This window comes from Arachis duranensis, unplaced genomic scaffold (assembly GCF_000817695.3).
Source record: "Arachis duranensis cultivar V14167 unplaced genomic scaffold, aradu.V14167.gnm2.J7QH unplaced_Scaffold_36105, whole genome shotgun sequence".
NCBI classification, from domain to species: Eukaryota; Viridiplantae; Streptophyta; class Magnoliopsida; order Fabales; family Fabaceae; genus Arachis; species Arachis duranensis.
The window spans coordinates 65,112-89,513 of NW_026264913.1; the positions used below are offsets into that span (position 1 = coordinate 65,112).

Here is a 24,402-nt window from a genome sequence, read left to right on the forward strand (position 1 = left end):
AAATCGTTCCTATTGGGTCGTGCGTGGCAGCTGGTATAGATGAATAAAGGCGGGCTGAACGGGACCTATTCTCTTAATAGGCGGCAAAGCTGAATAGGAAAGGGGAGGGGCTGACTGATGAGTGCCTTTTTTTAGCCTTTCAAAAAAGGGCTCTCATGTGAAGCTAACATGGCTGGCTACATACAAGTATAGCCAAGTCAAGATGAGACGTGACGGCCTATATTCCCACCAACAGAGGCCGCAGCGGGACTATCATAGGAAAGCCCGCCCCCGCTAGCTAACATAGAAAGAGATTCCCGGATAGCAAAAGTCTCTATGTGAATCTCTTCCCGACCAGGCCAGGCCGAATCGGGCCACCACTTTGGATGGGAATGGCTCAGCCCATATGATATGCATCATTTGATGAAAGCACTCCAGTCGCTTCCTCGAAGTGGCTTGTCAACCACGCTTCCCCCCCTAAAAACAATGCTCCTCACCAACCTTAACGGCCTTGGGTTGGGGCAAGACAGCAATGAGTAGTTCGCTCCAGGACTCCACCCCCTCGAGAGCTGGATGCCGGCCGAGATGGAGCTGGGAGCCAACCTATACTTTCCCGGGGCTTGCCTTGCCCCAAAATAGAAAGAAAATGCGGGCGCCGAAAGGGAACCAGCCCAGCCTCCTCAAGAAAGCTTTGCTTGGTAGGCGCTGCCTATTCACTCGGACAATGCTCTAAACACGAAAGTGTGACGCCCCCTTCCCTGGAACCCATGCTGAGTCACAGGCTGCGCCTCGGAAAGCGCGGACGAGCCACATGCAGGGAAACTTGCACGTGTGGTTCTGGCCGGGTACCCCGGTCTACTGTACTAATATGTGTAGGTCCCCGTAATTCGAGTGAGATTGTCATGGCGCAAAAGCAGATATGGTCCGGTATTCCCTTGTTCCCTGTATTGGTTATGTTCTTCATTTCTCGTCTAGCAGAAACAAATCGAGCTCCGTTTGATCTCCCAGAAGCGGAAGCTGAATCAGTTGCTGGCTATAATGTAGAATATGCGCGGGATGCGATCCTTAATAGTCCACTGTTGGCGGAAGCCAATGTCCCGGGGTCCCGGGGACTCATTCTGACTGAAACAAGGGATGGGTCTTTACCAACTTAAAAATCGAAGATTTTAGGTAAGCCAAAAAACGTGAGCGCCCCTACGCGAGCCTTATTGAAAAGGTCCCTTACTATAGAACAAAGCAAGGGATTGAGCTGCGCGAAAGCCTAAACTCCTTACTCTAACATCACCCCTTCCTTTACGTTGTTGGTCGAGCGTCTTCAAACCTTAGCCTATCTTAGAGTAAGGGGCCCTTTCTTGCTCGTTAGCGCTCCTTAGCACAAGCACTAAGTAAGAAACCTACCTTATTGAAAACTCAAGTAAAGCCTTTTTTTTTATATATATATGTATTCTATTAATGCGCTCAAGCATGCGGAGAAAGCAACAAGCGGGATTCTATGTTATTAGTAAAGAGCCTTTCTTGCTTGTTTAGTAAAGTCACGCTTTTCATTTTGATAGGAGTAGGTGCTTGCTGGGGCAGGGCACTCTTTATTCTTCATTCGAAACTAATGTCGGGGGTTTCTGCCTTGTTATCAAAAAGGGGGTTGGGTAAAGCAAACTCCCTCCTTGGACGAGCACGGGGCTTAGTCAAGTAGAACCGGGTTGCGCTGCTTGATGCTCCGATCGAAAACAAATCAGTGGGGCCATGCCGGTACGACTGAATATGCGTTAAAAAGGTCAATCCCTCCCCTACAAAAAAAACCGGGCCGAACTTCTAACAGCCCGCCCGCTTCCATAGAACAATATCGTGGCAACGTAGACCTAAGTGGTCATATATATATATATTGGATCTTTGGGAACCATCACAAGTGCGGCCGGCCTCTATTTAAACGAGAATGCCGTGTCGTCCAGCGGAGCCTAGAAGAAGATGACTCGCGCAGACAGCTGACTCCTTCTTTTCAATAGAAAGGAATAGCCAAACCAACCCAGCTGGCTGGTCAATCTCAGAGATCTTATCGGCCGGCAAACCGGAGACGGACGACCACGGTCCCGACCTTATCAGCACCGGAGGTGTACTAATCAATGAACCCACCCCCGAAACCTACTTTCTTTTCTGACAAAATCAACCAAGCCTAACCGGTCACGACATGTTGTTGATATTGATTGAGTTTGAGGGACTTTCGCTGACTAAATCCATCCACAAACCTAGACCCCGACGACTTTCGTAACCAAAGCGTCAAGACAACAGCCAAAGGTGACCTTTGGATTCTTAAGTAGGGGGCAAAGAGGAGCACGTAGGAATGCCTAGTCCCGGCTAATTCTGGGCTAGACATTGCTCTACATGATACTTATTATGTGGTAGCACATTTCCATTATGTACTTTCTATGGGAGCCGTTTTTGCTTTATTTGCAGGATTTCACTATTGGGTGGGTAAAATCTTTGGTCGGACATACCCTGAAACTTTAGGTCAAATCCATTTTTGGATCACTTTTTTCGGGGTGAATCTGACCCTCTTTCCCATGCATTTCTTAGGGCTTTCGGGTATGCCACGTCGCATTCCAGATTATCCAGATGCTTACGCTGGATGGAATGCCCTTAGTAGTTTTGGCTCTTATATATCCGTAGTTGGGATTCGTCGTTTCTTCGTGGTCGTAACAATCACTTCAAGCAGTGGAAATAACATAACAAAGGCGAACATTCCTTGGGCTGTTGAACAAAATTCAACCACACTGGAATGGCTGGTACAAAGTCCTCCAGCTTTTCATACTTTTGGAGAACTTCCAGCTATCAAGGAGACGAAAAGCTATGTGAAGTAAAAGAAGAAAAGGTCGCCGACTGCTACTAAGAACCTAACAGAACTTTTCCAAATTTGGGTTCCAACGAAGAAGAGTTGAGGACCAACTTCGACCTAATTTTAGAGTTAAGAAAGCAAGCTCAGTTCAGAATGGCTACTTACCAACAGAGGATAGCGAGGTACTACAAGGCCGGAGTGCCATTTTGAAATTGGATCGAGCTGAGCCGGAGCAGCTCCTACTGACTATGACTGGACAGCAGTGGACTCTTTCTCAAGACCCTGCCACCCATCTTTGATTTGAGGAAGCAACCATCACTGAAGCAATGGATTTTGTAGCCAGCTCAACTCCATTTAACAGGTTAGTAGCGAAGGGTAAGGCTTCATTCCCGAGTGGACGAGAAGAAGGAGCAACCCCTATTAAGTTAAGGGAAGAGAAGAAAGGCTATTTTACTAGACTAGCTACCGAGCTGACTCAAGGAAGCCGGAAAGAAAGGGCTTCAAGAGCAACAGAAACTCGAGCTGAGGAATACGGAAGAGAGGCGGATTCAACTCAATCTTAGCCTAAGTTAAGTTCAGAGAAGAGAATCAAAGGTCAACGGCCAATGGAGGATTTCTCCCTCCCCCGGATTCATCTTAAACCGACCGATATGCCGAGATGACATCCAGCACGAGAGCAAGAAAAGGAAATGGTCTCCGTGCAGCTTCAAGTCACGCCACTCTCACCAAGATAGAATCATGGTCACATCTTTTGTATATCTAAACTTTTTAGAAGCGGAATGCCAATCGACACTGTAATGGTAGCCATCGGGATTGAGTTCAGCTGCTTTTGACGATACTGACGAATGAGTAAACGGAAGAATGAATCAGATGAGCTCCAGTCTGGACTCTCATTGGTCAAACAGGCGCAACGAGCCAAGATATAATAAAAGGGCACCGGAAGAGCAAGAAAAAGAGCTGTATGATAATAGTCCTTATCCTACCCACCCAATTTATTTAGTTTATGGGAGTAGCAAGAACAGCTCAATTTAAAAGCCGCGTACCAAAGAGCTCGATCAGCTATTCCATTTTGAAGTCCGGTTGACGCCACTCGATAGGAAGAAAAGAGCAGAAAGGTTTTTCGAAGGCTTCAAGCCCTGTTTCAGCTGAGAGCATTGATTCCCCTGGCACCTCTCTTCCACAGCTTGGCACGTTTCAAGAAGGTGCCTACACTAAAGTGTACAAAGTGGCATAAAGTGATTCTTTTCGGGTTCGGTCAGGAGGGACAAAAGATAGATGCTTTCTATCAGTCAAAAGCGGATACCGCCCCCCCCTCATGCTCCCACGGTCCGCTTACCGAGGAATAGAAAGGGAGGCTTAAGGTAAGGTAAGGGGCCAGAGCAAGTTGGGTTGGGGTATAGAGCCGTAAGCGCGGTGGGGGGGTGACAGAGGACGCGCTCGTACGGTTCAAAGAAGGTTATGATCCATTCGTTGATTGTTGGGAACTTTAACTCCTCTATATTCGAAATATGCCTTTCTAGGAGCATTACGATCTGCAGCTCAAATGGTCTCTTATGAAGTCTCTATTGGTCTTATTCTTATTGTGCGCCTTGTGAGCGCGTTTGGATCCGCGAAGGCAATCGCTCGGATGTTCCCCTAACCCAACCCGGGAACGGACCGGAGGGAACCGCAGCATGGGGAATGTCCGCGTCTCGTCGCAAGGCTCATTTTTCGTTTTTGGTCATAGGACGGGCGGATTTATCTGATCAAGGGCCGGGGCACAAGGGTCCTGGTACTATCCAGGTGCGAAGAACCCCGGAGGTGACTGCAATGAGCAGAATTCTCACTCACCGGCCTAAACGACGAGCAAACACTCGAACGTGAGAGCAAGGGATCACCCAACGAATGGACGAGCTCCAAGGGGGGAGGAAAGAGGAAGGCAAGAACCATGCTTTCAGAGAAGTGGCGGTCCGAATCTTATCTGAACTGCGAGAATAACTGACTAAGCCATGCCATAAGGGTCATTCTCCAAACGGGACGGGGTCAAGCCTATTTGTTTTTTAGTGGGTTGGGTGACAGATCGGCCATAGGAGTGCTCCGGGATTTAACCCAGGGCAACCAATGTCGAGCATACGACGATGCCGCCCGTTTTCATTTCGTGGAAGTCCCCGGCAGAGGAAAGGGCTGTAGGTGATGGCGCGTTCTGCTTCTTATCTAGAGAGGGGCGCTTAAATCGTTCCTATTGGGTCGTGCGTGGCAGCTGGTATAGATGAATAAAGGCGGGCTGAACGGGACCTATTCTCTTAATAGGCGGCAAAGCTGAATAGGAAAGGGGAGGGGCTGACTGATGAGTGCCTTTTTTTAGCCTTTCAAAAAAGGGCTCTCATGTGAAGCTAACATGGCTGGCTACATACAAGTATAGCCAAGTCAAGATGAGACGTGACGGCCTATATTCCCACCAACAGAGGCCGCAGCGGGACTATCATAGGAAAGCCCGCCCCCGCTAGCTAACATAGAAAGAGATTCCCGGATAGCAAAAGTCTCTATGTGAATCTCTTCCCGACCAGGCCAGGCCGAATCGGGCCACCACTTTGGATGGGAATGGCTCAGCCCATATGATATGCATCATTTGATGAAAGCACTCCAGTCGCTTCCTCGAAGTGGCTTGTCAACCACGCTTCCCCCCCTAAAAACAATGCTCCTCACCAACCTTAACGGCCTTGGGTTGGGGCAAGACAGCAATGAGTAGTTCGCTCCAGGACTCCACCCCCTCGAGAGCTGGATGCCGGCCGAGATGGAGCTGGGAGCCAACCTATACTTTCCCGGGGCTTGCCTTGCCCCAAAATAGAAAGAAAATGCGGGCGCCGAAAGGGAACCAGCCCAGCCTCCTCAAGAAAGCTTTGCTTGGTAGGCGCTGCCTATTCACTCGGACAATGCTCTAAACACGAAAGTGTGACGCCCCCTTCCCTGGAACCCATGCTGAGTCACAGGCTGCGCCTCGGAAAGCGCGGACGAGCCACATGCAGGGAAACTTGCACGTGTGGTTCTGGCCGGGTACCCCGGTCTACTGTACTAATATGTGTAGGTCCCCGTAATTCGAGTGAGATTGTCATGGCGCAAAAGCAGATATGGTCCGGTATTCCCTTGTTCCCTGTATTGGTTATGTTCTTCATTTCTCGTCTAGCAGAAACAAATCGAGCTCCGTTTGATCTCCCAGAAGCGGAAGCTGAATCAGTTGCTGGCTATAATGTAGAATATGCGCGGGATGCGATCCTTAATAGTCCACTGTTGGCGGAAGCCAATGTCCCGGGGTCCCGGGGACTCATTCTGACTGAAACAAGGGATGGGTCTTTACCAACTTAAAAATCGAAGATTTTAGGTAAGCCAAAAAACGTGAGCGCCCCTACGCGAGCCTTATTGAAAAGGTCCCTTACTATAGAACAAAGCAAGGGATTGAGCTGCGCGAAAGCCTAAACTCCTTACTCTAACATCACCCCTTCCTTTACGTTGTTGGTCGAGCGTCTTCAAACCTTAGCCTATCTTAGAGTAAGGGGCCCTTTCTTGCTCGTTAGCGCTCCTTAGCACAAGCACTAAGTAAGAAACCTACCTTATTGAAAACTCAAGTAAAGCCTTTTTTTTTATATATATATGTATTCTATTAATGCGCTCAAGCATGCGGAGAAAGCAACAAGCGGGATTCTATGTTATTAGTAAAGAGCCTTTCTTGCTTGTTTAGTAAAGTCACGCTTTTCATTTTGATAGGAGTAGGTGCTTGCTGGGGCAGGGCACTCTTTATTCTTCATTCGAAACTAATGTCGGGGGTTTCTGCCTTGTTATCAAAAAGGGGGTTGGGTAAAGCAAACTCCCTCCTTGGACGAGCACGGGGCTTAGTCAAGTAGAACCGGGTTGCGCTGCTTGATGCTCCGATCGAAAACAAATCAGTGGGGCCATGCCGGTACGACTGAATATGCGTTAAAAAGGTCAATCCCTCCCCTACAAAAAAAACCGGGCCGAACTTCTAACAGCCCGCCCGCTTCCATAGAACAATATCGTGGCAACGTAGACCTAAGTGGTCATATATATATATATTGGATCTTTGGGAACCATCACAAGTGCGGCCGGCCTCTATTTAAACGAGAATGCCGTGTCGTCCAGCGGAGCCTAGAAGAAGATGACTCGCGCAGACAGCTGACTCCTTCTTTTCAATAGAAAGGAATAGCCAAACCAACCCAGCTGGCTGGTCAATCTCAGAGATCTTATCGGCCGGCAAACCGGAGACGGACGACCACGGTCCCGACCTTATCAGCACCGGAGGTGTACTAATCAATGAACCCACCCCCGAAACCTACTTTCTTTTCTGACAAAATCAACCAAGCCTAACCGGTCACGACATGTTGTTGATATTGATTGAGTTTGAGGGACTTTCGCTGACTAAATCCATCCACAAACCTAGACCCCGACGACTTTCGTAACCAAAGCGTCAAGACAACAGCCAAAGGTGACCTTTGGATTCTTAAGTAGGGGGCAAAGAGGAGCACGTAGGAATGCCGGGAATAAAGAAAGTCTAAGCGCATATGGCACGAAAAGGAAATCCGATTTCGGTAAGACTCGATCTGAATCGTAGTTCAGATTCAAGTCGGTTCAGTGAGGGCGACCACGAAAGTCACCGAATGGGTCAGTCTTTTCCTTCAGTTTGTCCTATATATATGTTGAATAAAAAAGCTTGGGTTGGGAGGCCTTTCAAAGTACAAGGCAGATGTCCGGGACGGACACGACTTCTTCTAACGCTAGAAGACCACTTGAAGACACCCGGGACCAGAGCATGTCGTGAAAGAAGCACACTGGGCGGGCGTGCTTCGACCGTGTCTCCGGGGCGCAGTTGAATGTGGATATCATGAACGCGAGGTGCAGGATACCAGGCCGAGAAAGCCGGGCTACCACCCCCTATGTGCCGATCACTAGCGCATCCAGGGCCCCGCGCCCAGCGGAGCTGGAGAGGCCTAGCCTGATCTGAGAAGTGCTAATTCGGTTCGGATAGACTTCATTCAAGAAAGCCGCCGCCCCTGGAATCAATAAGAAAACTAGTGCTAAGTTTCAGATCAGTGAATAAACCGAAACGAAAGAAGAAAGAGACGTTTCTCGCTCGGCGCCTAAAGCGCACTATGCTCCGCTTCAACAAATGAGAGTTTTCGGTGGAACCGGTGAACCACGCGAGCTGGTTAGATGCGTGGGACAGAGGGCTCATAGTACCTGCTAGCGCAGCTATGCAGTGGAAGGGAAGGAGCCTAAATCGACCCCCTTCTTTTTTATTTTCAAATAAAAAAGAAGTACAAAGAGATTAGACTCTCGGATGAGACTAAGCAGCCACCGACCGTTCCGACGCGCCCCTGACCTTTTTTTTATTAAGACCGAAAACCTATCTAAAATGGAGCCTAGTTTAGGCTGTCAAACAAATGATAAAATGGAAAATGTTCAATAAAACCAAAACCACTAGTAGGGATACGGATGGAGTCTCGCTCAGTAAAGAGAGTTGTAGATTCGTAGAAAAGGAGAGGAGCCTTGACTCTTTCTATGATGTTATTAGTCAAGAAGCGCTAACGCTGCAATCTTTCTAAAGCAAGAAGCGACTTTGAGAAAGTGAGAAAGAAGGTGCTTGTTGCCGCTTTCTTTTTTTTTTAGTAAGTAAACTTGTTTTGTTTTATAAGGCGAAAGGTTGCTATTTTTATAATTATTATAGCGTTAGCGCTTTAGTTTTCAATAAGTTTAGGCTTTACTAATAACATAGAAATTTGGAATCAGGGTGCGCAGGTTTGGAACCCTATACAAAGGGCCTTTCCTTTCAAATGACAACTGCCTCTTCCTGCTGCGAAGGCCTTGCACGAAACCAACCCCCCACCCCCGACCCAGTACCAGTTGTTTCGCTGGTAGGCCCACTTAGGTTAGGGGGGCATTGTCCCTCAGTTCTTACCAACCTCCGGTGTGTAATCGACATGTTGCTAACTTCAACTCGGTTGAATAAGAATCATTGATTCCCTTTGCTGTCCATTTCTTATTCATTCAGGGCGCTCGGCCGGTGCTCCTTTTTTAAACCAGAACTACTCTGAACGTTAGAGAAGATAAGGGAAGACCACCTGAGCGAACCGACCGGAGGGGACTTGACTTATTTATTCGAACCGAACGATAGCGGCTTAAAGCAAAGCCTATCACGAGCAGCGTCGCTGCTTGATCGGCGGGGAGAAGCATCTCAAAGTATGGGGCAAAGGATCAAGCGCTTTGACCTTGTCTCCCGGGATTCACCACAGGTTGGGTTTGAGAGCCGTGTGATGGGTGACTATCCAGCACGGTTCGGAGAGCACTTGTTGTCTGCGTTGGTGAATGGAAGCCCCTCTATCAAGCAAGAAAGAAGCGGCTATTCCCCAGTCCCTTAGGTTGGAGGGAGTCACCATTGACTCTATTTATTATTATGGTAAATTAGTGTATAAAGATGTAAATCTGAGATCTTATTTCGGTTCGATACGTCCACCTGCGAGACTCACCTTTGGCTTCCGTCTCGGTAGGTGTATTCTTATACATTTTCCCAAAAGAACATTCATTCATTTCTTTCTTCCCCGTCGACCACGACGACTGAAACGACGCGAAAAATCCAGACCCGGAAAGGTGAAGGACCGGTGGTGGGCATTTGGGAAAGTCGGGCCGATCGGGTGTCTTCATTCCAGCTACAATACAGAAGAAGAACGAAACGAAGTGAGAGGCCGGAGGGCAGGGAAAAGAGTCGAGCCGATCAGGCTCGACGCCCTAGCGATAGGGGGGAAGCAAAACGAAATTAGGATTTGGCCGAAAAAGAAGCAACGCTATGGATACCATGACCGATCACCATCGATAAAGAAGAATCTTTCTAAATCACTTCGGGTCAGCGGGGCCTTCAAGCATCCGAAATACGCCGGGGTTGTAAATGACATAGCGTTCCTGATAGAAAATGACGACTCCTTCAGAAAAACGAAGTTTTTTAAGTTCTTTTTCCCCAAGAAGTCCCGCTCCGACGGCCCGGCGGGTCATCTATTTAAAAGGACCCTCCCTGCAGTGCGCCCCTCCTTGAATTATTCGGTAATGCAATACTTATTGAATAGAAAGAACAAAATTCATTTCGACCCCGTCGTAGTTCTCAATCATTTCGTGACACCGGGCGTGGCTGAACCATCTACGATGGGGGGAGCGAATGCGCAGGGAAGAAGCTTAGATAAGAGAATACGTTCTCGCATCGCTTTTTTTGTAGAAAGCTCGACCAGCGAGAAAAAGTGTTTGGCCGAAGCCAAAAAGAGGTTGACCCACTTCATTCGCTTGGCGAATGATCTTCGCTTCGCGGGAACAACAAAAACCACCATCTCGCTTTTTCCTTTCTTCGGTGCTACCTTTTTATTTCCAAGGGATAGAGTTGGGATGTATAATCCCATTATTTTGGAGGATGCCCGGGAAAAACTCCTAGGCAAATTAAGGATCAAATGTTGGAACCTCATGGGTAAGGATAAGGTAATGGAATTGATAGAGAAATTCATAGACCTAGGTAGGATAGGAGAATGGATAAAGGGAATAGAGATGATGATAGAGATCATACCGAGAAACAGAAGAATTCCGTACGGGTACAACTATTATTTGAACGAAGTTATAAAAATGCGATCTTTGTTGTCTAATAGAACAAACACTAATACCTTAATTGAGTCGGTCAAGATCAAATCTGTTTATCAAAGTGCTTCTTTGATTGCTCAAGACATCTCTTTTCAACTGAGAAAGAAAACAAGATCATTTCGTTCCATTTTTAGTAGAATAGTAAAGGATATTCCATTAGTAATGAAAAAAGGGGTAGAGGGGATCCGTATATGTTGTTCAGGTCGATCTGAAGGCGCAGAAATAGCTAGAACTGAATGCGGAAAGTATGGAAAAACATCTCGTAATGTATTTAACCAGAAAATCGATTATGCTTCCGCGGAAGTATCTACTCGTTACGGAATCTCAGGTGTCAAAGTGTGGATTTCATATAGTAAAAAAAAAAAGGGACGTGCTATATCCGAAACGTACGAAATTTAGTAAATATCGTAAAGGCAGATGTAGTAGGGGTTGCGAACCAGACGGAACAAAACTAGGTTTTGGAAGATATGGCACTCAAAGTTGTAGAGCTGGTCGTCTTTCATATCGAGCCATTGAAGCAGCGCGTCGGGCTATAATCGGACACTTCCATCGTGCTATGAGCGGACAATTCCGAAAAAATGGTAAGATATGGGTAAGAGTTTTCGCGGATATCCCTATTACCGGGAAACCTACAGAAGTCAGAATGGGAAGAGGAAAGGGAAATCCTACGGGTTGGATTGCTCGTGTGTCCACGGGACAAGTCCTATTTGAAATGGATGGTGTGAATTTTGCAAATGCTCGACAAGCCGCTACATTAGCGGCGCATAAACCATGTTCGTCAACCAAGTTTGTTAAGTGGTCGTAACGTAATTGGTTAGTGGGGAAAAACCGGGCCGGGATTCAAAAGAATTAGGCGAAGGGTGGGGGGTCGGGCCCTCTCCTTTGCATTATGTCAGTTGGGCCTCCCCGGGTGTTTTTCCTTCCTTATTTGTTTAGGATTATTGTTCCTTATTACCGAAGGAGCCTCTGTGGTTCCTTGGATGGCAACTGGGACAAATTCAGGGAACAGTGGCTCGGAGAGTTGGCTAAAATACCTTAACCGGTCACCATCAGGTGAGGGTACGGAAAATAGCGAAGCCGAGCCCGCTTCAAGAAACCCGGAGGCACGAGACAGTGATCCCAGGGAAGAAATAGGGCCTTCCTCGGTAAGGCAGCGAGTGGATTCGGCGAACGCTGCCGGAGCAGGGGAGAATGTGGTGGGCCCATCACACATCACAACAGGCTCCCAATCCCCCCATGGGGGTGCCGGAAGCCCCTGATCCGATGTGGTTGAAAAACCGCATTGAAAAAGTTTTCTTTATAATAAAAGGTAGGAAACCAAGGAAGGACATGCTCCAGAAGCTTTTTGACGATCTTAGACTGGAAACGGCTTCTCCGCTCAAACTGCAGCAAATCTTAAGAATTCTCGAACAAATGAAATGGAATTCTAGCCTTAAAGGTCGAGATTTCAGACTCGATCTGGAATTAGGTCACCGCGTCCACGATTGGGAAAGGGAGCAAAGGCACTTCCCAAACCCCGTGGACGACGTACCATGATACTTTCTGTTTTTAACAGTTTACGGGTGGCACTCAGAAAACCGGGGTGCCGCCCTAATGACCGATTGGGAGGGACCGCCGCATTCGGTCATTAGGGCGGGCAGACCTCGAATCGTTGGATCCGGTAGGTAAAAAAAAGGGTAGCCCCAGCTTGGGGCTGGATTGAATCCGAAGTTTAGGTTTAGAGTTGGATTAGCCAAGGGGTAAGAATTCAATGCTTGGCTTATGGCCTGGATGCTTTAGAGCAGACAGAGTTGGATTAGAACGTTTTCATGGTGCGCTCATTTCGAATTGTATTTCTCTTTGACCGAGTTAAGTAAATTCCGTTTGTGTGGCACGAGAGATGTAAAAGTAAATTGAGTATCGAGGATATGCGGATGATTTATACTATACGAAATTCCTAAGGCACCAAGGGCTATTCAATAAGGGCAACGAAGCAGTGTAGCTCTTATTTGGTGAATCCCTGTGTAGCTAGTAGATCGGGGAAAGAAAGAACTTAACCACTGCGTTGTAGGGGAACAATACCCAGTGGTGGGGTAGCTACTATTGGGTGAATACCTCCATCTGTTCATCCCGGCAGTTTCTGGTTCTAATTCCTGTATTTCATTCCGGTAGGTAAGGGAAACCTGTGGTAGCGAGACGGTTTCGGCAACAAACTCCTATCAGTCCCTCTTTCGGTTGTTAGCAGCCTCGGCTATCATGGAAATTTTTTGTATTGGCTGTTGATGGGAAAATACTTATTGTCCTGGAGGATAGACGAGCAGGTAATAGCAGTTTGACTGGGAATATTCCTTGCTTACCGGCTGTTGGATGGAGGGAGTTGATGGCATTCTTCCTGGGTTAGTGGATTTAGGAGCTATTTATCCTAATCCTACACTGCTTTGTTGGATTCCGACGGCTATTAATCCGCCTTTGTGGCTCTTTGGTAATGGAAAAACATCCTTCCCAACTTGCCTTTGTTTAGTATTAGTACCCCTAGGTACTTCAAAAATGAAAGGGGTCTTCCTCCTCAAGTCGGTTATCCGTATCGGTGAAATGACTATATCCTTAACACATACACTTCGGTAGAGTTTCCCAACGCGAAATAGGCTAGCGCGGATCCCTCTCTCCTGTTAAGTACCTACCCGTGAGATTAGAGCAGATTCGCTTGTCGTTGTATTGTGTCACATCGACTGCACTTTATTAATCCGCTATCGGTTGAATCTCATATCAACAGATTCTGAAAGAACTTGTTGAAAAGGAGGAATCCCAACGTTGAGTCAGAGCTAGAGTTAAAAACAAATCCCTTTTCAACCTTACGGACTTCTTTTCTTGTGCGCGAACGATCAAAGAAAGTCCTATCTAATGATGCAACAGCATCCAAGGAAGAAAGAAGCAAGGCAAGTGAACTTGAAGCAAGAACTCTTAGGCAAGCAAGGAGGGGCGTTGCGGTAAGATCAATGTATAGTATAGCATCAGTGTTATCTTTCTTCAAAGCTCTATCCACTTTGTCACATCATGGATTGCTTTGGCTATTATAGGATACACCTTTTATTATATCCTTTCAGTTTATGGCGCGACATTTCCTACATCTCAAAATGACTGGATATTGGACTTCCCACCAAGATCTAGACTCCAATCCAATCCGAATTGACTCGTCACGGAAGTTGCCTTGCTTTTTCTTTCTCTAGCTCTAGATCTAGGGATTAGCAGGTTGGCTTAATCTAAACTTACTTACTATAAGAAGATCGCTTCAGAGGTCTTTGTAAGTGTTAGAGGTGATTGGTTTTTTTACGATATGGCTCGCTTTTGGGAGGTAGACTTGGGCAGCAAGCTATCTGTTACCGGAAAGCAAAAGTAGCTCGAGCCAAAGGCGACTGCGAGGCCCCCCGCTAAGCGGGGGGGAGGGGGAAAGTGGGTTTAGAGGGCTCCCCCACCATTAGGAATCTTGCCTTACAGAAGGTTAATGAGGGCACGTAACGATGCGCCGGGAAGGTATAGAGTCGCCCCCAAGATGAAAGGGAGATTGGTGCCGGTTACGCTTTTAGTGAGGAGACAGGAGCTCTAGAGCTTAGAGATGTCCCCTAGGCCAGACAGAGGTCTAGGGGGAGTCCGGAAAGAGGACTCTTTTCGTTTAGCCGGCGGGCCCGCAGATGTCAAAAGGCTTAGGCTTTCGAACTTCGTAACAAAAGAAACTCTATTGAGGGAAGAATAGGCTTGATGCGAGCCGTGCCAGTTCGAGTCTGGCGAGTTGCTTCTAGCTCCTGCCTTGCCTATGAGGAAGGCTTTTCGCTACAGACTATTCTGGATACTCAAGAAATAGCCTTTCTAATAGAAACCATACCGCTCCTCCGTTTTCTTCTGGTAAAGGGTCGGAATCAGTCCACGACTGAGTTCCTTCTTAAAAAGATCTCCGGTTTTAATTCAACCAAGGCATAGTAGCTCTGATTAACCTCCAGGCGTTTTTTATGGAAAACTGAGTGATCAGGCATCCATATAACTCTATCTTATTGCTCACTGTTCAAGGGCCTTATGGCTCTGATACACTCCCCAATTTCTTGCGGATCTTGATTTGCAGCTGTAGGGAGGGACCATCCGGAATTAAAAAAAAAGTATGTCTGCAACTTTTACATTTATTTTGGGGAACAAAAGACTCCCCCATGATCTGCTCACCATACATAACTTTCCACTATAGAACCCATAGGCAGCCAAGAGTCATACCAGAGAGATGAGATGTATTGGTTTCATTGCCAACTTTTAGTATAATATATCTTATAGCCAACTCTCTCACCTGAAAAAGTTTCCTACAAACCCAGCTACCATTATTTGGTGGTTTAATACACCAAGGGGCCCTAACTGAATGAATTGAGGTTGAGTAAAAGCCATTCGCTTGAGGATTGGGATCTTAGGGCACTGTATAATTCAAGATCCTCATAAACTATTCAAGGCCCTGATGGTCACTCTCCCCGCGCTCTACTACAGGAAAGCTAGCCTGGTGGATCCACTACACGCTAAGAAGCAAGTCCCGACTAACTAAGTAAAGACTGAAAGTGACCAGAAATTGCTATCTTCTTTCACTAGCGATAGAGCGAAGCGTAGCCGTGTTTAAGCCGAAGGCGATAGTGATTCCAGTGTTTACTGAGCTATATCTCTATCTATTAGTTATCTGGCTTAAATAAAGAGTTTAGACTTACGATACCGAGAAAGCAAGCCACGGCTTGAAGTGAACCCTAAGATGTTCGAACGAGACTGTTCAGGAACATGGATTGTGGGTATACCTGCACAATAGCTTTCTCTACGAGCCTACAAGCTTAGCTTTGGTTTAGCTTCCAACTAAGGCTAAGGGCCGGTTCTCTGTTATGAGAACAAAGAGTTTGACTATGCCATAGTAGGGTGGAATCCGGGGCGAATGAACCACTTTTTTAGAACTATACTACATTGAAATAGCCCTAAGATGCGGTGTGCATATGGGAGCGCTTGAAATGGTTTAGTTTTACCGAATGCCCACGTCGGTGTTGCTGAGCCCTTTCGCTCCTTGAATAACTGAGAACACACTTTCTACGATCCTATAGTGGCTTATCGTAGCTAACAGAGGATCTTCACAAAATTTGGTCAACAAGCATGTAGCCCGATCCGAACGTAATTACATGTCTCAATACTTACTACCTATACCCGGACCCGGGCCGGAAAGGGCTAAATATAGCATTCGCTAAGCAGCTAAGCTGAAGTCAAATACCCGGCTAAGTCCTATCTCCGAATTCCGGTAAGGAAGAAATTCATTGATAACAGATCATTGCTAAGAAAGAAGAGTTGAGTTAGCAGGCTCAGGGGGATCTTAGATTAAAGCATTTTTCTTTCGAGCTGGGAATAAGAGAACGAGCTAGACACAAAAGCTACCACTGAAAGAAGGTAAACCGAAGCAAACAAATGAAGTAGAATTGGCCTAGCCTAACGGTTCTATAGCCTCTACCTATTGAGTTCCCTCTCCTGGGGTTCAAGAGTTGCTTTCAGAGCCCTTGATTGAGATCTCCGTCTCATCACGAACTCATAAAGACAGCGATCAACCTCTCTTTTCTATTCTTTGGCAGATTACTTGCTCCAGGAATGCTTGCTGTCAGCAGTTAAGGGACAAAGGGAAGGTGAGGAAGGTAATCCAACTACGGCACTAAGACTAATTCCGTCTATTTGGCGACTATTCCTACTGCTACTACTACGGCTACTGCAGTAAGGAAGGAATTCGGTTTCAAACTGAACTTGTTGCGAGGGGTTAAAAATGGATTATACTCTTTCTCTCCATCTTTCGTCTATCCTATGTCTCTTTCCTCTGTTCTTTGTCCTTCTCCTACTAGGAGTAGCAGGAAAGTCGTCAAATCCTCCTATATTAACAAAAAACCTTGGTTAATGATGCATGTAAGTATGATATATTCAGTAAATAGGAATAGGATGAGTAGAAAAAAGTATATTGAGGAGTATAAAATAGAATCTAATTCTATATATAATAATATATTATTAAAATAATAAAAAAATAGAAAGAATGAATGTAAAACGTAGAACTAAAAAAATGGATTGATTTCGCCTTCTATTTCCGCAAGGAACATAGGTATGATAATACACTTTTAAATTTTTTTATTTGGAAAAAGAAAAAAAATCTTTTAAGTTCTGCTAAATTTTTCACAAAGGGAAGAAAGCATGGAGCTGAAATAACTCACTTAAAACCCCTTTTAAAGGATTACGCGGTACGATTGAATCAAATAAGCCCTTTTGGAATAAATATTCAGCTACTTGTGAACCTTCGGGTATTGTCGTATTCAACGTTTGTTCAATTACTCTTTTACCCGCAAATGCAATGTAAGCATCGGGTTCGGCAATAATGATATCGCCCAACATGCCGAAACTGGCGGTCACCCCACCAGTAGTAGGAGATGTAAGGATGGATACATAGAATAACCTTTTATTTTTTTGATACTCATATAAAGCAGAAGATATTTTAGCCATTTGCATCAAGCTCAGACTTCCTTCTTGCATACGTGCTCCTCCGGACGCACATACTAGAATAAGAGGTAAAAGTTGATTGCCAGCATGTTCGACCAAACGGGTTATTTTCTCGCCTACTACAGATCCCATACTACCCCCCATAAACTGAAAATCCATGATCCCAATTGCTACAGGAATCCCGTTTAGTTGACCTGTGCCTGTTTGAACAGCCTCAGTTAATCCTGTCTTTCTTTGATAAGAGTCCATACGATTCTTATAGGATTCGGATTCCTCTTCCGAATGAAATTCAATGGGATCCATAGAGACCATGTCTTCATCCATAGGATTCCAAGTACCTGGATCAATCGAAAGTTCGATTCTATCTGAACTGCTCATTTTCAAATGATATCCACAGTGTTCACAAATATTCATTTTTGATTTATATATTCCCACCAACAGAGGCCGCAGCGGGACTATCATAGGAAAGCCCGCCCCCGCTAGCTAACATAGAAAGAGATTCCCGGATAGCAAAAGTCTCTATGTGAATCTCTTCCCGACCAGGCCAGGCCGAATCGGGCCACCACTTTGGATGGGAATGGCTCAGCCCATATGATATGCATCATTTGATGAAAGCACTCCAGTCGCTTCCTCGAAGTGGCTTGTCAACCACGCTTCCCCCCCTAAAAACAATGCTCCTCACCAACCTTAACGGCCTTGGGTTGGGGCAAGACAGCAATGAGTAGTTCGCTCCAGGACTCCACCCCCTCGAGAGCTGGATGCCGGCCGAGATGGAGCTGGGAGCCAACCTATACTTTCCCGGGGCTTGCCTTGCCCCAAAATAGAAAGAAAATGCGGGCGCCGAAAGGGAACCAGCCCAGCCTCCTCAAGAAAGCTTTGCTTGGTAGGCGCTGCCTATTCACTCGGACAATGCTCTAAACACGAAAGTGTGACGCCCCCTTCCCTGGAACCCATGCTGAGTCACAGGCTGCGCCTCGGAAAGCGCGGACGAGCCACATGCAGGGAAACTTGCACGTGTGGTTCTGGCCGGGTACCCCGGTCTACTGTACTAATATGTGTAGGTCCCCGTAATTCGAGTGAGATTGTCATGGCGCAAAAGCAGATATGGTCCGGTATTCCCTTGTTCCCTGTATTGGTTATGTTCTTCATTTCTCGTCTAGCAGAAACAAATCGAGCTCCGTTTGATCTCCCAGAAGCGGAAGCTGAATCAGTTGCTGGCTATAATGTAGAATATGCGCGGGATGCGATCCTTAATAGTCCACTGTTGGCGGAAGCCAATGTCCCGGGGTCCCGGGGACTCATTCTGACTGAAACAAGGGATGGGTCTTTACCAACTTAAAAATCGAAGATTTTAGGTAAGCCAAAAAACGTGAGCGCCCCTACGCGAGCCTTATTGAAAAGGTCCCTTACTATAGAACAAAGCAAGGGATTGAGCTGCGCGAAAGCCTAAACTCCTTACTCTAACATCACCCCTTCCTTTACGTTGTTGGTCGAGCGTCTTCAAACCTTAGCCTATCTTAGAGTAAGGGGCCCTTTCTTGCTCGTTAGCGCTCCTTAGCACAAGCACTAAGTAAGAAACCTACCTTATTGAAAACTCAAGTAAAGCCTTTTTTTTTATATATATATGTATTCTATTAATGCGCTCAAGCATGCGGAGAAAGCAACAAGCGGGATTCTATGTTATTAGTAAAGAGCCTTTCTTGCTTGTTTAGTAAAGTCACGCTTTTCATTTTGATAGGAGTAGGTGCTTGCTGGGGCAGGGCACTCTTTATTCTTCATTCGAAACTAATGTCGGGGGTTTCTGCCTTGTTATCAAAAAGGGGGTTGGGTAAAGCAAACTCCCTCCTTGGACGAGCACGGGGCTTAGTCAAGTAGAACCGGGTTGCGCTGCTTGATGCTCCGATCGAAAACAAATCAGTGGGGCCATGCCGGTACGACTGAATATGCGTTAAAAAGGTCAATCCCTCCCCTACAAAAAAAACCGGGCCGAACTTCTAACAGCCCGCCCGCTTCCATAGAACAATATCGTGGCAACGTAGACCTAAGTGGTCATATATATATATATTGGATCTTTGGGAACCATCACAAGTGCGGCCGGCCTCTATTTAAACGAGAATGCCGTGTCGTCCAGCGGAGCCTAGAAGAAGATGACTCGCGCAGACAGCTGACTCCTTCTTTTCAATAGAAAGGAATAGCCAAACCAACCCAGCTGGCTGGTCAATCTCAGAGATCTTATCGGCCGGCAAACCGGAGACGGACGACCACGGTCCCGACCTTATCAGCAATGCCGACCACTACATAAGCCACCGGTGGCTGAGAGAAAGCGAGCAGCACCTTGTATAGGTTGGGCGGGGCTTGAAGAAGCGAGCCCCTCTCAGAGAAAGCCATTGCGCGCTAGCCTAGCTAGCTAGCGTTTTTCAGCTGGCTGTTATGTTAGTTGTAGCGCGCCTTCCCTCCTTCTCTCACTTCGGAAAGATTCCGCAGTATTTTCTTATGATGACCTGGTCGAGAGAGTACGATACATCGGTGTAAAAGATGGAGTGGTGTGAGGTTGGTTAGAGTAAGGCCTGGCCTGAGAGTGTTCTTGCCTCTATCATGGAAGGAAAGGTTGGTCAACAATTTGAAGAGTTTGCTTCTACACGGAAACGAAGACTTTCGAGAACAAATATTAAACCGGGAAGAAAAAAGGGGAATAAAGAAAGTCTAAGCGCATATGGCACGAAAAGGAAATCCGATTTCGGTAAGACTCGATCTGAATCGTAGTTCAGATTCAAGTCGGTTCAGTGAGGGCGACCACGAAAGTCACCGAATGGGTCAGTCTTTTCCTTCAGTTTGTCCTATATATATGTTGAATAAAAAAGCTTGGGTTGGGAGGCCTTTCAAAGTACAAGGCAGATGTCCGGGACGGACACGACTTCTTCTAACGCTAGAAGACCACTTGAAGACACCCGGGACCAGAGCATGTCGTGAAAGAAGCACACTGGGCGGGCGTGCTTCGACCGTGTCTCCGGGGCGCAGTTGAATGTGGATATCATGAACGCGAGGTGCAGGATACCAGGCCGAGAAAGCCGGGCTACCACCCCCTATGTGCCGATCACTAGCGCATCCAGGGCCCCGCGCCCAGCGGAGCTGGAGAGGCCTAGCCTGATCTGAGAAGTGCTAATTCGGTTCGGATAGACTTCATTCAAGAAAGCCGCCGCCCCTGGAATCAATAAGAAAACTAGTGCTAAGTTTCAGATCAGTGAATAAACCGAAACGAAAGAAGAAAGAGACGTTTCTCGCTCGGCGCCTAAAGCGCACTATGCTCCGCTTCAACAAATGAGAGTTTTCGGTGGAACCGGTGAACCACGCGAGCTGGTTAGATGCGTGGGACAGAGGGCTCATAGTACCTGCTAGCGCAGCTATGCAGTGGAAGGGAAGGAGCCTAAATCGACCCCCTTCTTTTTTATTTTCAAATAAAAAAGAAGTACAAAGAGATTAGACTCTCGGATGAGACTAAGCAGCCACCGACCGTTCCGACGCGCCCCTGACCTTTTTTTTATTAAGACCGAAAACCTATCTAAAATGGAGCCTAGTTTAGGCTGTCAAACAAATGATAAAATGGAAAATGTTCAATAAAACCAAAACCACTAGTAGGGATACGGATGGAGTCTCGCTCAGTAAAGAGAGTTGTAGATTCGTAGAAAAGGAGAGGAGCCTTGACTCTTTCTATGATGTTATTAGTCAAGAAGCGCTAACGCTGCAATCTTTCTAAAGCAAGAAGCGACTTTGAGAAAGTGAGAAAGAAGGTGCTTGTTGCCGCTTTCTTTTTTTTTTAGTAAGTAAACTTGTTTTGTTTTATAAGGCGAAAGGTTGCTATTTTTATAATTATTATAGCGTTAGCGCTTTAGTTTTCAATAAGTTTAGGCTTTACTAATAACATAGAAATTTGGAATCAGGGTGCGCAGGTTTGGAACCCTATACAAAGGGCCTTTCCTTTCAAATGACAACTGCCTCTTCCTGCTGCGAAGGCCTTGCACGAAACCAACCCCCCACCCCCGACCCAGTACCAGTTGTTTCGCTGGTAGGCCCACTTAGGTTAGGGGGGCATTGTCCCTCAGTTCTTACCAACCTCCGGTGTGTAATCGACATGTTGCTAACTTCAACTCGGTTGAATAAGAATCATTGATTCCCTTTGCTGTCCATTTCTTATTCATTCAGGGCGCTCGGCCGGTGCTCCTTTTTTAAACCAGAACTACTCTGAACGTTAGAGAAGATAAGGGAAGACCACCTGAGCGAACCGACCGGAGGGGACTTGACTTATTTATTCGAACCGAACGATAGCGGCTTAAAGCAAAGCCTATCACGAGCAGCGTCGCTGCTTGATCGGCGGGGAGAAGCATCTCAAAGTATGGGGCAAAGGATCAAGCGCTTTGACCTTGTCTCCCGGGATTCACCACAGGTTGGGTTTGAGAGCCGTGTGATGGGTGACTATCCAGCACGGTTCGGAGAGCACTTGTTGTCTGCGTTGGTGAATGGAAGCCCCTCTATCAAGCAAGAAAGAAGCGGCTATTCCCCAGTCCCTTAGGTTGGAGGGAGTCACCATTGACTCTATTTATTATTATGGTAAATTAGTGTATAAAGATGTAAATCTGAGATCTTATTTCGGTTCGATACGTCCACCTGCGAGACTCACCTTTGGCTTCCGTCTCGGTAGGTGTATTCTTATACATTTTCCCAAAAGAACATTCATTCATTTCTTTCTTCCCCGTCGACCACGACGACTGAAACGACGCGAAAAATCCAGACCCGGAAAGGTGAAGGACCGGTGGTGGGCATTTGGGAAAGTCGGGCCGATCGGGTGTCTTCATTCCAGCTACAATACAGAAGAAGAACGAAACGAAGTGAGAGGCCGGAGGGCAGGGAAAAGAGTCGAGCCGATCAGGCTCGACGCCCTAGCGATAGGGGGGAAGCAAAACGAAATTAGGATTTGGCCGAAAAAGAAGCAACGCTATGGATACCATGACCGATCACCATCGATAAAGAAGAATCTTTCTAAATCACTTCGGGTCAGCGGGGCCTTCAAGCATCCGAAATACGCCGGGGTTGTAAATGACATAGCGTTCCTGATAGAAAATGACGACTCCTTCAGAAAAACGGCCTATTTGTTTTTTAGTGGGTTGGGTGACAGATCGGCCATAGGAGTGCTCCGGGATTTAACCCAGGGCAACCAATGTCGAGCATACGACGATGCCGCCCGTTTTCATTTCGTGGAAGTCCCCGGCAGAGGAAAGGGCTGTAGGTGATGGCGCGTTCTGCTTCTTATCTAGAGAGGGGCGCTTAAATCGTTCCTATTGGGTCGTGCGTGGCAGCTGGTATAGATGAATAAAGGCGGGCTGAACGGGACCTATTCTCTTAATAGGCGGCAAAGCTGAATAGGAAAGGGGAGGGGCTGACTGATGAGTGCCTTTTTTTAGCCTTTCAAAAAAGGGCTCTCATGTGAAGCTAACATGGCTGGCTACATACAAGTATAGCCAAGTCAAGATGAGACGTGACGGCCTATATTCCCACCAACAGAGGCCGCAGCGGGACTATCATAGGAAAGCCCGCCCCCGCTAGCTAACATAGAAAGAGATTCCCGAGTAGCAAAAGTCTCTATGTAAATCTCTTCCCGACCAGGCCATGCCGAATCGGGCCACCACTTTGGATGGGAATGGCTCAGCCCATATGATATGCATCATTTGATGAAAGCACTCCAGTCGCTTCCTCGAAGTGGCTTGTCAACCACGCTTCCCCCCCTAAAAACAATGCTCCTCACCAACCTTAACGGCCTTGGGTTGGGGCAAGACAACAATGAGTAGTTTGCTCCAGGATTCTACCCCCTCGAATTTCTTACCTGTTCTACCATGAACTAATTGAGCTGTGTTCTGAGTATATACAACAAAGAGGAATTTGGTCCAATTTATAGAAACTGCTCACACCTCAGAAGATCACAATTTTTATCTGAAAATGTCTCCATGAAAAAATTCCAGTCTTGCAACTCATCCACCATAGGTTTCCCAACACGCCTCCTACATGCCCATTATGCCAGGAAGAAAACGAAATAATAAACCATTGTCTGTTCCAGTGTGAAAATGCGAAATTGATATGGCAAAAGGCAGAAATGGATGCATATGTACCTGGATTTAGGATAATCAACTTCTTTGATTGGTGGAGTTCAATAGTGAGTCTTCTAGAATGCCAACCAAATGGAGGCAGTAGGCTTCTTCTCATAGCGATTCTGATATGGAGTATCTGGAAGGACCGAAATTAAAGAGTGTTTGAACAACGAGCTACTCCACCGGAAGTGATTGCCACCAACGCTGCCAAATAACACCAAGAAATCCTTGCTCGTTTGCTGCGTCCTCAACGCTAGCTCCGTGTTTGTTATACTTTTCCATTTTTTCTTAGTTTACTTAATTATTTTATCTCACCTTTTGTCCGCTTATGTCCTTCACTTTGGACAATATTTATTTTTTTCCCTGATGAATAAAATAAATTGAATGTCTTTTTGAAAAAAAATAAAAACTCTCTCATTAATAAGACAATATAAAATTAGTTACACTATTTACTAAAAAATGCTTAATTATGCCGACTACTCTTATCATCTGCTACAAACTAAAGAGAAATCTAGACGTGACTTTAGTTTGGTTTTAAACTTTTGTAAACGAGAAAGATTTTGTATAGTTAAATTTTCAAAAATGTATATCAATTTTTTAAGTTATTCTTTCTATGCTAAAATGCAAATGCAATTTAAAATGATTTGTTCAACTCAAAATACTTTAACCACTTTTAAATTAAAATAAAATAATATTTTAATAACTTAAAATTTAGAAATATTTATTTTTTCCTTTTTAAACCTTAAAAAAAGCAAGTGTAACAAAGAGTACTAAAAAAGTAAGTCAATATATTTTTATATTCAATATCTAATATAGAAATATATATATATTGGATCTTTGGGAACCATCACAAGTGCGGCCGGCCTCTATTTAAACGAGAATGCCGTGTCGTCCAGCGGAGCCTAGAAGAAGATGACTCGCGCAGACAGCTGACTCCTTCTTTTCAATAGAAAGGAATAGCCAAACCAACCCAGCTGGCTGGTCAATCTCAGAGATCTTATCGGCCGGCAAACCGGAGACGGACGACCACGGTCCCGACCTTATCAGCACCGGAGGTGTACTAATCAATGAACCCACCCCCGAAACCTACTTTCTTTTCTGACAAAATCAACCAAGCCTAACCGGTCACGACATGTTGTTGATATTGATTGAGTTTGAGGGACTTTCGCTGACTAAATCCATCCACAAACCTAGACCCCGACGACTTTCGTAACCAAAGCGTCAAGACAACAGCCAAAGGTGACCTTTGGATTCTTAAGTAGGGGGCAAAGAGGAGCACGTAGGAATGCC

The 24,402-nt window shown here is 46.1% G+C and overlaps 6 protein-coding genes across 7 annotated transcripts in view; 5 read left to right on the plus strand and 1 right to left on the minus strand.

Annotated features, from left to right (window-relative positions):
• The window catches only part of LOC127744478 (cytochrome c oxidase subunit 1), a 29,427-nt gene extending 24,756 nt beyond the window's left edge, over window positions 1-4,671 (plus strand). For both annotated transcript variants that reach the window (XR_008005465.1, XM_052256606.1), the window contains exon 2: window positions 4,173-4,671. The gene's annotated coding sequence lies outside the window, so the exon portion shown is untranslated. The remainder of the gene's footprint in view (window positions 1-4,172) is intronic.
• A 1,090-nt stretch (window positions 4,672-5,761) lies between these two features.
• LOC107472261 (NADH-ubiquinone oxidoreductase chain 1-like) lies at window positions 5,762-6,148 on the plus strand. The gene has a single exon (XM_052256614.1). The coding sequence runs from the start codon at window positions 5,762-5,764 to the stop codon at window positions 6,146-6,148; it is 387 nt and encodes a 128-aa protein (XP_052112574.1).
• A 1,192-nt stretch (window positions 6,149-7,340) lies between these two features.
• LOC127744481 (ribosomal protein S3, mitochondrial-like) lies at window positions 7,341-11,403 on the plus strand. Its single transcript, XM_052256610.1, has 2 exons — window positions 7,341-10,796; window positions 10,882-11,403. The coding sequence occupies exons 1-2, from the start codon at window positions 9,161-9,163 to the stop codon at window positions 11,271-11,273; spliced, it is 2,028 nt and encodes a 675-aa protein (XP_052112570.1). The 5' UTR covers window positions 7,341-9,160; the 3' UTR covers window positions 11,274-11,403.
• A 5,121-nt stretch (window positions 11,404-16,524) lies between these two features.
• LOC127744479 (acetyl-coenzyme A carboxylase carboxyl transferase subunit beta, chloroplastic) lies at window positions 16,525-17,396 on the minus strand. The gene has a single exon (XM_052256608.1). The coding sequence runs from the start codon at window positions 17,387-17,389 to the stop codon at window positions 16,655-16,657; it is 735 nt and encodes a 244-aa protein (XP_052112568.1). The 5' UTR covers window positions 17,390-17,396; the 3' UTR covers window positions 16,525-16,654.
• An 8-nt stretch (window positions 17,397-17,404) lies between these two features.
• On the plus strand, window positions 17,405-19,254 carry LOC107472263 (NADH-ubiquinone oxidoreductase chain 1-like). Its single transcript, XM_016091797.3, has one exon. The coding sequence runs from the start codon at window positions 17,928-17,930 to the stop codon at window positions 18,312-18,314; it is 387 nt and encodes a 128-aa protein (XP_015947283.1). The 5' UTR covers window positions 17,405-17,927; the 3' UTR covers window positions 18,315-19,254.
• Window positions 19,255-19,261: 7 nt separating this feature from the next.
• LOC127744484 (ribosomal protein S3, mitochondrial-like) lies at window positions 19,262-22,260 on the plus strand. The gene has a single exon (XM_052256615.1). The coding sequence runs from the start codon at window positions 21,490-21,492 to the stop codon at window positions 22,258-22,260; it is 771 nt and encodes a 256-aa protein (XP_052112575.1). The 5' UTR covers window positions 19,262-21,489.
• The last annotated feature ends 2,142 nt before the right edge of the window (window positions 22,261-24,402 follow it).

Bases quoted from the DNA above. Each gene is read 5' to 3' on its own strand.
- LOC127744481 (XM_052256610.1), top strand. From the start codon at position 9,161: ATGGAAGCCCCTCTATCAAGCAAGAAAGAAGCGGCTATTCCCCAGTCC. The intron at 10,797-10,881 runs GTGTCAAAGTGT...AATATCGTAAAG, and splicing joins TACTCGTTACGGAATCTCAG to GCAGATGTAGTAGGGGTTGC.
- LOC127744479 (XM_052256608.1), bottom strand. From the start codon at position 17,389: ATGAATATTTGTGAACACTGTGGATATCATTTGAAAATGAGCAGTTCA.
- LOC107472263 (XM_016091797.3), top strand. From the start codon at position 17,928: ATGCTGAGTCACAGGCTGCGCCTCGGAAAGCGCGGACGAGCCACATGC.
- LOC127744484 (XM_052256615.1), top strand. From the start codon at position 21,490: ATGGAAGCCCCTCTATCAAGCAAGAAAGAAGCGGCTATTCCCCAGTCC.
- LOC107472261 (XM_052256614.1), top strand. From the start codon at position 5,762: ATGCTGAGTCACAGGCTGCGCCTCGGAAAGCGCGGACGAGCCACATGC.